Here is a 12,081-nt window from a genome sequence, read left to right on the forward strand (position 1 = left end):
ATTTGGAAATTAAAAAAAATGATTAACTTGACAGGTTAAAATGGAATTATGGTTTGCCAAATTAAAAAACAGGGTATAGTACTCCTTAATAAAAAGTATTTAAAATATGAGTTGTACTTTTACAATCTTGGTCTTAAATAATTGTCCATTTATGATTAAAATTGTTTTATTTAAAATAAATTTAAGTGAGCTTAAAATTTTGTTACTATTAATTTTTACCAAAAAGAATTTATTTTATTAACATTGAAAATCAACCCCAATATATTTGTATATATTTATATGTATATTACATATATTTTCAATAAAGTAATCAATCATGCACCAAAATAATCGAATTTTCATAACACGAAAACATCAATCATTAATCAACTCAATTATTTTCGTGCCTTTATTTATATTTGATTATAAATGTGAGGGTAATAAAAAATTAGTTGATCGGACAATAAATTTTTTATACCATATAAGATAATTAAATGTTCTATATTTTATAGGTTCTCAGTTAAAAAGGAAAAATAGTTAATATTGTCTAATTCTTTTAAATAGTCAATTATTTAAGACAACAATTAAATTTTATAAATGCAAAATATTTATAGACTTTAAAAAGTGTAATTATTTACAATCTTCGTTTTAAATCCAAAAAACACAAAAAGAAATGTCACCTTTTAATTTATTTGTCATATATCAACTGCTCTAAACAAATGTGTACATTTTGTTTCAGATATAATCACACTCGATGCATGTTCAACTTAAATCCACATTTATTTAGATTGCAATCATCGAATGTCAATTGAAGTCACTATATACAAACATTTCCCTTCTTAAAAATATCATCAAACCATAACACATGCTCCTTGTTCTCCAGAATTGTTTAGCAGAGGATGTATTAAACAAAATGTCACAACATTCATGCATTTGCACAGCACTTTTGAAACCTCTCTTAGTTTACAAACCTGCCATCCATTTTCTTTTGTTCAAATCATACCTGCAATGCAACCATTTAAATTGATAATAGAGTAATGACTCAAGCTTATTATATGTCTCTACATATACATATTAGACAAAATCCTTGCTTACTATATATATTGTTAACATGTCTTAGAAAGTTGTATCTACAACTTGCCAAAAGCCATTTCAATTAACTAAAGGTGGAATGGCACTTGTACAAGAAACTTTGATTCTTGTGTTACTAACCTTCTCAACCTGGTGTTTCTCAACATCAATCAGCACCAATTCTTCAACAACCACATCCTTGGCTAAATTACCAAATGCTACAACTGCAAAGCCTAAAAGATTGGTCACCAAACTCATTCATCAAAGATCTGTTCACCATCCACACTACAACCAAAGTGAAACAGCCAAGGAAAGGATCGAACTCGACATCCAACATTCCATTGCACGTGTCACGTATTTGCATGCGAGGATTGAAGGAACTATGGCTGCCAACGACCATAGGACTCAACTTTCTCCCTCCTCGTCTGGTAGAACGATAATGGCAAATATCTCGGTAGGCCAACCTCCCACCCCACAGCTAGTTGTCATGGACACTGCCAGCGAAATCTTCTGGATTATGTGCAACCCTTGCTCGAATTGTGATCAGCATTTAGGTCAACTTTTTGACCCTTCAAAGTCTTCCACCTACACCCAATTATGCAGGACACCTTGCGGCTTTCGAGGCTGCAATTGCCACCCCTTGGATAGGTCGCCATTCAGTATCACTTATGCAGACCATTCCTCTGCATCGGGAACCCTTGCCTATGAAACGTTAGTCTTTGAGACATCTGACGAAGGTTCCATTCAAATACCAAATATAGAATTCGGGTGTGGCCGCGACATTGTGTACAATAATGATCCAGGGTATAATGGAATATTAGGACTAAACAATGCACCTATGTCTTTGGCATCACAAATAGGCCATAAATTCTCTTACTGCATAGGAAGCCTAGCTGACAAAAGTAGTAATTACAACCAACTGATCCTAGGCGAAGGAGCAGATCTTGAAGGCTATCCAACCCATTTTCAAGCTCTTCGTGGCATGTATTATATCACCATGGAAGGCATAAGTATAGGAGAAAAGAGGCTTGACATTGCTCCTGCAACTTTTGAGATAAAAGAGAATGGTGCGGGTGGTGTCATCATTGACACAGGATCTACGCTCACCTACCTACCTGATGATGTGCAAAATTTACTATACAAGGAAGTTAGGAATATCCTCGGCGGGTCCTTTAGGAAAGTTATAATCGAAACTTATCCCTGGCTATATTGCTATTTGGGGGTTGTGAGTAGAGATTTAGTTGGATTTCCAGTGGTTACATTCCATTTTGCTCAAGGTGCAGACTTGGCTTTGGACACAGGAAGCTTCTTTGAACAGCTCACAGACAGCGTATTTTGCATGGCTATAGGTCCAGTCAGTGCCACTGGCCTCGACAACCGATCTTCTGTTATCGGCTTATTGGCTCAGCAGAGTTACAATGTCGGATATGACCTTGTTAACCAGATTGTTTACTTTCAAAGAATTGATTGTCAACTGCTTAGTGGCTGATGGAAGTCTATGCATTCCAAAACAAAGCGACCAAATTTCCTGTTAAGCATTGAATGAGAGCAGGCTCAGAACCAAATACTTCTACACTGATGTCAACAGCAACTGAGCAAGGCCATGCTATTTCTCAAAAATGCATCGTAAAATTAACTGTTGAAAAATACAATGGGAATTAGAACAACTGATTACTAAGCAACTATTGGCATCACAAAGAACAAAGTTACATGCTGTGCGTGTGCATGTGGCCATGTGAAAAGTAACAAGGACTTATACTTACAGGCTTAAAGCAACAAAAACACGGTTTTTTTCCAGATAAAAGTTATGGCCACAACCACCATGTCCCTAAAAGTATATTGCATACATTCTTTCTGAAATAAATTGAATAAAAGATAATATGGCAGTGAAGACTCAGAAAACTAAAGAACCAAATCACATACATCTGATATCAACATGTTAACAAATAAAATAAAAAGTGCAAACCATAATCTGTTTCACCAAAAGCTCAAACTTGACAACATATTATAACAACCTGAGTATACACTATTAACTGAGGCAACATAATGTAGAATGCTGTGCACCGGACTTCCCTTTCCCTTAGATTTATGATCTGAGGCAACATACCTGTTTGACAAAGTAATAAAAGAAATTCTCTATGGCCTCACGAGCTTAAGGCTGAAAGCCAATGCTTCACACTGACCCAATCGGAAGCTAAATCTTGCATATAAAATAGAGGGTTTCAGCTTCGGAACAAGGGGAATTCCCTCCAATCAAAGAATGGGCTAAAAATGGAACCAAAATTAAGAAGGGTATAAAAGTCTTTTCAAACATTTAGATACCAAATGATTTCCAATCAAATACATAGGAAAATGATAAGATCTGGGGGAAAAAAATAAGGTATACCCAATTTGATCTGATCTATAAATGAAATCACTTCATTCTTTTCTCTAAATACCCAAAAAAGAAAAAGAGATCTGATTTAAGAATGAAATCATTTCTGGTTCTTTGTCATTCAAAACTCCTCCATGAAGGGCAAAAGGCATTAGGATTAAGGTAGATTTCATTTGTTTGAAGTCAACCATTCTCTCGTTACACAGGAAGTTCAGGCAGGGAGGGAAAAAGTGTAAGGAAATGAAAGAACAAACTGAAAATACAACTCAATCCACTTTAAAATAAAAAAATTGTCTCCAGAAAAAGTACTTACATTTGATCTCCACAAATGCAGAGCATGACTTTCTTAATTTCAAGCTTAAAGCAGCAATTAGCATGTAATCAAGTGCCTGCTCCCATTATCTGTTGTCATAAGAAAACATTAAGCATTCTTAAGTGCAAATCCTTTACTACAAAAACATATGGTGCCTGAGAAACAAGTTATCGAAAGACATGAATGCACCCATGTCATCCTGATAATGACAACACTTCCTAATCCACAAAATTGCTACAAAAGAGCTGTGTCTTTATATGTTCATTTAGAACCCAAAAGAATTTGCCTCTTGTTTTTGTATAGAAGTACTATCTTAGCCAACCAATATGTATATGCATTGCCTAATATTAATTAAAAACCAATAGAATAAAAATTAAATTTCATCATCCTCTGGGCCTAAGTATCTAAAACTAAAAAAGAAAAGTTCAATTGTATGTTCAAGATATGCATTGACACAATCGTTGTAGTGAAGCTCTTAATTACATGCAAAGGTTTATAACTCAAGTTAAATCAAAGTTGAGCATGTATTTACCATTTATATATCTTACAGGTCAGATACGGATCCCTTGCACTCCAATTGGCACCTTGTTGTCCTTTTCAGACTGGTTCTGCGGTCAAAGAAACTGGAATGACAAGAGGTCTAGGACATCATTTTCTTGTTTATCTGGTTGATGCTGCAATGAAAATTTGAGAACTTTATACTGTAGCGAGGACTATAAAGCTAATCCGAGATGATCAAATAAAAAAGGGGTAACAGTTGAGCAAGGCAAGTTGAAGTTGTCTAAGAAGTTATGAACTTATAATAAGGTCAAATCAATCTATCAGGTGTATGCTAATGTTCTGTAATACTTTGACCTGAAACGAATGTGATTAAAAATATATACTGAAAACTTAATTATGAGGAAAAATATATACCTGCAGATGTCAACTGTGTGATCTCTCCTGTCATTAAAAATAGAGAATTTGCCACATTGAAAGAATTCATTTTCTCTCTTCTTTCTTATGTTCAGCTCCTCGACTTAGGTGGGAAAGCATTCCCTTGGCTACTTGATTAGCTTTCTGTAGCTCCCCTTTGGCACAATGTGTGGCAATCACGGAATAATAGAAGTCGAAATTGAGTGGCCGGGACCTTGTCACATGACTATCATTATTTATTGTAAGATCACTTTCATCGCTACCATCACAAGATCCAAAATCCAAACCAGTTCTACAAGAGGAGGATAGACGCCTTGAAGATTGTAAACCAGCGTTCAGCTCAGAAATGTTCCTCTGTGCATGAGCTCCTTGATTATATGTAGATAACCTTAGAACAGGATAAAGCGTGCTTGCAATTTCATTGAGAACTGCAAGGGCTTCTTGAATACTTCCTTGCTCACACAAAATGGCAAGAAAGCCACCTATTGACTCATTATCAACCTCATTGTTAACTATGTTAATTATCTCTTCAATATTCTTCGATTTGAGCATTTCTCTCAAGACACTCCTAGCTTCTTCCATCCGTCCCTTTGAACATAATCCTCTTATCAAGTACAAGAACCCAAAAAAATCAGGTGATACATCCTTCCTCTTGAACTTATAATAGAATTGAAGTGCTCCTTCCATGTTGCCCTTTTGGCAATGGCAATTTATGACAGCACTAACCGTCAAGCTGTCAGGCTCAATATATTTTGTCTCCATATCGTTTAGAAGCTCGAGCGCATTCTCTAATTGACCAAACTTTGAAATACCCTCAAGTAGTGAATTATAAACTTGTGTTTTTGGTTGAAAGCCCTTCAGAACCATTTTACTGAAAACATGCTCGGCATCTACCAGATATCCCTCCCTACTTAGTGCATAAATTAATGTGGCATAAGTTATTTCAGATGGTATCAAATTAAGTTTCTCCAATGAATCAAATAGCCGAAATGCTTCAATAAGACGTCCCTCATGGCACAATCCATTTATTATAGAATTATATACAACTATGTCCAAAGTGATCCCTTTCTTTTCAACGAAGGCACAAAGATCCAATGCTTTATTGAGATATCCTCCCTTGCATAAGGCATCAATCAGAATGGCATAATCAGCATACATGACTTGTAAACTATCTTGAGTCTTTACCACAAGCTTATATGCATCTAAAGCTCTACCTTCCTTTATCAGAATCCTGAGGATGGAGACAGGAAGAGAGATTGTTTTTCCCATAAATTGAAGGGGACTATGGATATCTTTTAAACATAGGTAGCATGCTAGTATCCTTCGCATCATTGGATCAACTAGGCCATATTCTTTTAGAAAGATATTCAATAGGGGCAGCATGTGCTCCCTATTCCTGTTACTAAGATAGCTTCTCAAAACAGAATAATAAGAATTTCTTGTAACGTATAAACCTGTCTTTCTCATCATCAAGCACAAGCGATATGCATCCTCAAGAAATCCTCTTCTGCATAATAAAAAGATCGCATCATTACATACTGACTCATATAAGTCTTGGCCCAATCCTTCCATTGTGTAAACTAAATCTAAAACCTCTTTTGCACCCTTTTCAGTGAGAATTGTCCTCATTAACATCCTAAATGTATATCTACTTAACTCCAGTCCTTTATCATTGAGTTCGACTAATGCCTCAATGGCCATTTCTACCATACCCTTCTTGCAGAGGCCATGAATAATACTAGTGTAGCATACAGGTGAAGAGAATGATGTTTTTCTGAAGTCGTCAAATACCACAAGTGCCTCGTCAATTCTACCTACCTTGCAATACTGATCAATCATTGTGCAATAAGTAACGGAATTCGGAACCAGACCCATTTCCGGCCACATTATGATATCCATGGCGATTCCAGCTTCTTCTAGTCGCCTCTTTGTCTGCAAAATCCCCGGAGTGTTCTCTTCTTCGGTATAACCGTGCAACAACGTGCTGTACGTAATCACATCTGCAGCCACATCTTTTGATAACTCATCCGCCTCAGACGTCCTCCCGAACTTGCACAAACCATTTATTATGGTATTATACGTAACAACACTAGGACTAACCCCTCTTTTCTCCATTTCAACAAATAGCTTAAAGACACTACCAAAATCTCCAATCCAACAATATCCATCAATCAAAACTGCATACACAAACTCATCCAACTCAATTCCCAACTCACCTATCCTGTCAAAAACACCACGTGCTTCCTCAACTTTACCCTTCTTACAATAAGCAGATATTATTGCAGTGTAAGTGACCTTATTGGGTCTCTTCCCTTCCTTTATCATCTTAGCCAAGATCCCAAATGACTTCTCCACATCGCCTAACTTAGAAAACCCATCAATGAGTATAGTATAACTCACATGATCATGATCGATACCCTTCACCACCACCATTTCCCTCATCTTTCGAAAAACCTCCACCAAGTCATTCCCTTTAACATACCCACAAACCCAAACACTATACAAAACAACATCCAAACCAATCCCATCCTCCTCCATCCTCCTAACCAAACCACAAACCTCATCAAGCCTCCCCAACCTAACAAGTGCACCAACAATTGCAGTTAAAGTAACCAAGCCGGGCCTCAACAGTGCCCCAGAACCCACAGCATTGTCATAAAACCCTAACGCAAGTTCAGGCTTCCCAATCCTACAAAACCCAGAAATCACGGAGCTACAAACAAAATCATCAAAAGGGTACCTTACCCTATGATCTGTCATGATCTCCAGCGCCTCCATTGCCATGCCTAGGTCCCCCTGAGAAGAGAGCCTGTGAATAAGAGAAGAGAAAGTGAGAGGAGAGGGCAAAACGGCACCGTTTTGGAGGCAATAGCGTAGAAGAAAGAGTGCCCTTTCAGGGTCATGGTGGGTACGGATGAGTGTGTCCCAGATGCGAGGATGGGAATGGGTGAAGTGAGTTAAGATGAGATTCTCGGCATCTTGGAAGCTTCTAGAATGGAGGAGTGCCCATGTGAGGATGGAGTGGGTGGTAGGGTTAGTGGGGATGAGTGTGGCAGAGGTGAAGAGGTGGATGATGAGGTTGAACTTGCGGTGGCGGAGGAGGGAGAGGAGGAATATGTTGATGGATTTCAGGGTTGGTGTGAATCCACGCTTCAGTAACGTTTGGAGTGAATGGTTCTTTGAGGAGCAAGAAGAAGAAGAGGAGGAGAATGGTCTTCTTGTGTAGAACATGTTCATGGGAGGGAATAACAGTGTTCAGTCAGAATCGAAGATCGTGAAGTGGCAACTGAACTCAACATGAAACTCTCTCAGCCTAGCCAGTTTTGGTCAGACGCTCCAAATAGGCAATGCCATAGTTGGACACAAATGATAGTTGTTTCCTGACCAAAAAAGAAAAAAATAAATGATAGTTACTTGAATTGTTATGTGTCATGTCGAGGGTGTAACTTTGACAAACAAACAAACAATAAACACATAAATTCTTTGGTAGAGAGTATTTAGGGTAGAAACTCAGGCGCAGTTAATTTCATGTGAAGTTAATATAGTTGAGAGTCGTTAAATGATTTGACAGGTTTGACTAAATTGTCATCTAACGGCTCTCAGCTATCAATTTCGCATGAAGTTAACTGCACCCATGGTTATCAGAACCAAACCGGTAATCAATTCGATCATATGACCAGGTCAGGTTACTGGTTCAACCGGTAGGTCACTGATTTACCTGGTTAACCCGGTCATAATTTAAAAAAATATAAAATTATATAAATAAAATTAAAATAATGTCTTAAAACTTAAAATGTAAGTCTTTACAGTCATTCCATAAGAAAATCATCACCATCTAAAGCAAAATGCAATTCCAAACACGAAATACTATTCAATAAGTCAACACTGTTCAAACAAAATGCAATTCTAATAATTTAATAAGTTAATACTGTACTGAGTAGCAAGACCTCTTCAACAATTAAGCTCAACCTAATCACTGAACCAAACCTTCTCAAAACATAACAATTATCAAAATTTATCACAATCTAAACTTATATCTAACATACAGCTCAAAACTCCATACCATCAACAAACTCAAAAGTCAAATAACAAAAGAAACAAAATTTATTCAGTCATTTACTCAATTATTAACAATTTCACACTCGTTAGTCTTTGTATCACTATTGAACTTATCAAAATAGTCTAAGAAACAAGAAAATTCATTCAGGCATCTACTCACACTCATTTGGTTAATTGACTTAATTCAATTCATCTATTTCTTCACTGAATTAAAAACAAAGCTAACCAATTTATTCCTTCCCTAACAAAGAGTTAATCATAATGAACAAAGTTTTAAGTTTGAACAAACTTGACCAATTCAGCAGACAGTAGTAACGTGCCAAATTTTTAAGTTTTAGCAAAGTTCTCAGCACAATTTGAACAAATATTAACAAGATTTTCAGCATACAGCAGGCAGATCACAATGTTAATAAGGTTTCAGCACAATTTTAACAAAGATTAACAAACTTTTCTAAAAATTAACAAGGATTATCAAAATTTCAGCACCATTTTTTCAGCGCAGAACAAATAAAATAAAATAAAAAAAAACAGAGTACACTGCTACTGAGCAGAGCTAATCATTTAACAATTAAATCTGAGTAGCACTAGCAAAATCCTAAACCAAAAAACAAAGAATGAAGAACGAAAAATAAAAAATAAACCAAAGAAACCAATCTGAGTAGCAGAATCCTAAACCGAAGAACAAAGAATGAAAAATTAAAAAAACAAAAACGAAGAAACCAATATGAGTAGCAGAATCCTAAACCTTGGTTCTGACTTCTAAGCAGTCTGAGCAGAGAGGCAGAAGTGCGACGGAGACGGAGCCCAGACGACGAGAACGACGACGGACGGCGGCAGTCCTGCAGTTGAGCAAACGAAGAGCACACTCGAAGACGCCGAGCTCGATGAAGAAGCTGCGATTGGTGGGTTGGGGACTTCGAGCACCACGACCAGACAAAGACGATGCCTGAGCGCGGCAGACGGCAGCAGGAGTGCGCCGGACGACGGCAGGAGTGCGCCGGACGACGGCAGGAGTGCGATGGAGCAGATGAACACCAGGGACTGACACCGAGCTCAAGGAAGAAGCTGCGACGGACGAGCGGTGGCAATCCTTGCAGCAGTCCATGCGACGGTGGTGCCTGGGCACGATGGACAGCGGCAGCCCTTGCGGCGGTGGTGGAGAAGCTAGGGTTTCTAAGCCTTAGGCTTCAGCTTTCTTTTTGTTTTGGGGAGAAGTGGAGAAGGGCAAATGCGTTTTCAGCAAGGTTCTGAGAACCGGGACGGGTCATCGAACTGCTCTAGTCACTGGTTTACTGGTCCAACCAGTCCAACTGTGGTTCAACCGAAAAAACTGTTTTAGAATAACATAGTAAATAAATTATAAATAAACATCTTAAAATATAATTATAGTCTAATATAAATCTTAAAATATCTTTAAATTTAAAACACTACATGAAATGTCATCAACCAAAACCATATGATCTTATCAAAATATACTAATAAAACTAAAATTAAACATAGAACTACAAGTCATCATCTAGATTTTCAATGATACAAAAAAATTAAAAAATTCTGATTCCAATGAATCGGAATAGAAATTGAAACTCTATATTGCAATTCCAATTCTACTATCCAAATGGCAAGTTAAGCTTATGAAAAATATACAGAAACTTTTTATTGACTTTACATTAAAAAAAAAAGGCTTACCTATGGATTGATGAATCAATATGCTCAATCATGAAATCCACAATACAACATGAGATAATCAAGGTTCACAGAGAGTTAAGTAGAAATCTTAAAAACACCCAAAAATGAAAATTATAAGTTTGAGATGGTGCAAAACTTCTATCCCGTGTTCGATCAGATTCTCAACAATTGTCGCTTCCCTTTCTGCACTCTTCAACACCCTCGGTCATAATCCTTAATCAACATTTTATGACAAACCCCATCAACAATAAGGAAACACCACAGTAAAGAACAGCAGCTCTCATAAACACAATCAAAAACACCATTACCAACGGCACAACAGACTGACAGAGCCAGAAATCAAGAACAATCAGCAACAGGAATTAAAAAACAGCAACAAATAATAACCAAATCAAAAATCTATCAACAAAAATTCAAAATCGATAAACAACAGCTCTCAAACGACAAACCCAATAAAAAATCTATCAACAAAAATTCAAAATCGATAAACAACAGCTCTCAAACGATAAAACCCAATCAAAAATCTATCAACAAAATTCCAAAAACGATAAACAGAAGCTCTCAAACGACAAACAGCAGCTGCCACTAACCTTCAAAAATGATAAAAATCGTATGAGACATTCAAAACAGACTCAACACTCAACAGAGCATAAAAGGGGAAAAAAGTGAAAACCCTGTAAACAGTGCTACTTACCTTCGACGGCGAGCAGGACGACGAAGAGACAACAGCGAGACGACGGCGACACAACGGCGAGGAGCTCGAAGCCTCAAACAGAGAAGCCACCGCAGCATGGATGATGTGCCAAGCTACAAGAGAGGGTCTGGGTTTGAACAGGGGGAAGGAGGAGGCCGCGGAGGCGTCGACAACCACGGCCGGCGGCGGCGGAACCGTTGAAGGAGCTAGGGATTTGGTTTGGGTTTTGATTTTTGAAGAAGCTAAGGCTTTGTTTGCTTCTGATGCTGAGTGACATTCACTGATTCACGAAGGAGGGGGTGTTGGGGCAAGGGGGTGGGTGAGTGGGTTCTTGGTCCGGTCCAACCAGTTGGTTCAACAATTTCTGAGCAATTTTACATTTGGTGGTTTTTGACAACGGACTGGACAGTTTTCTTTATTGGTTCGATCCAATTTTCAAAATCATATTTTTAGCTCACCGTTTTCCTTTTTTTTTCCTTTCAAAATAAGTGTCACTTTATGCAAACCAGCCGGGGTCCCAGTTTGTACTGACCGGCTGGTTCCCAATCGGTTTAGCGGTCCAATAACGATTTTATTATTGCGGTTTTCTATTTCAACCGAACCGCAAAGGCTTTCGATACCTGGTCAGACCGATTCGACCAGTTGGTTCGATCTGATTTTTAAAACCATGGTTAAAACTTAAAATGCAAGTCTTTACAATAATAATAATAATAATAATAATAATAATAATAATAATAATAATAATATCAATTCTTAGACATAACTAATTATTCAAAAGAGATAATAAACTAGTCTCTAGTACATAATACTTTCTTAATTTAAATAAACAAGAGCAAACAAAAGATAACACAATCGGTAAATCAAATCCAAGTAATCTCAAAATTGACATCTATATCTTCATATGACAAATTTAAAATTTGATCAATATTTTTCTCATTTTGATTTGCATCTATATCTTCCATAAGAGACATTGCATTATCCAGAATAGCA

The 12,081-nt window shown here is 37.2% G+C and overlaps 2 protein-coding genes across 9 annotated transcripts; one reads left to right on the forward strand and one right to left on the reverse strand.

Moving 5' to 3' along the window:
- Positions 1-722: 722 nt before the first annotated feature.
- On the reverse strand, positions 723-11,385 carry LOC107483903 (pentatricopeptide repeat-containing protein At5g57250, mitochondrial). 8 transcript variants are annotated; one of them, XM_052260182.1, is made up of 8 exons: positions 11,092-11,385; positions 9,457-10,021; positions 4,653-8,032; positions 4,270-4,411; positions 3,738-3,826; positions 3,066-3,250; positions 1,192-2,686; positions 723-982 (listed from the first exon to the last, which is right to left on the reverse strand). In XM_052260182.1, exon 3 carries the CDS (start codon positions 7,887-7,889, stop codon positions 4,719-4,721), a length of 3,171 nt encoding a protein of 1,056 aa, XP_052116142.1. In that variant the 5' UTR covers positions 7,890-8,032; positions 9,457-10,021; positions 11,092-11,385; the 3' UTR covers positions 723-982; positions 1,192-2,686; positions 3,066-3,250; positions 3,738-3,826; positions 4,270-4,411; positions 4,653-4,718. The 8 variants fall into 8 exon arrangements, with proteins under 8 accessions (XP_052116142.1, XP_052116140.1, XP_052116139.1 ...); XM_052260180.1 differs by lacking the exon at positions 723-982 and having other exon boundaries at positions 989-2,578; positions 3,158-3,250; XM_052260179.1 differs by lacking the exon at positions 723-982 and having other exon boundaries at positions 989-2,686; positions 3,158-3,250.
- On the forward strand, positions 1,151-2,539 carry LOC107483902 (aspartic proteinase CDR1). The gene has a single exon (XM_016104509.3). The coding sequence runs from the start codon at positions 1,151-1,153 to the stop codon at positions 2,537-2,539; it is 1,389 nt and encodes a 462-aa protein (XP_015959995.1).
- Positions 11,386-12,081: the final 696 nt, after the last annotated feature.

Source organism: Arachis duranensis, chromosome 4 (genome assembly GCF_000817695.3).
Source record: "Arachis duranensis cultivar V14167 chromosome 4, aradu.V14167.gnm2.J7QH, whole genome shotgun sequence".
Classification (NCBI taxonomy): domain Eukaryota; kingdom Viridiplantae; phylum Streptophyta; class Magnoliopsida; order Fabales; family Fabaceae; genus Arachis; species Arachis duranensis.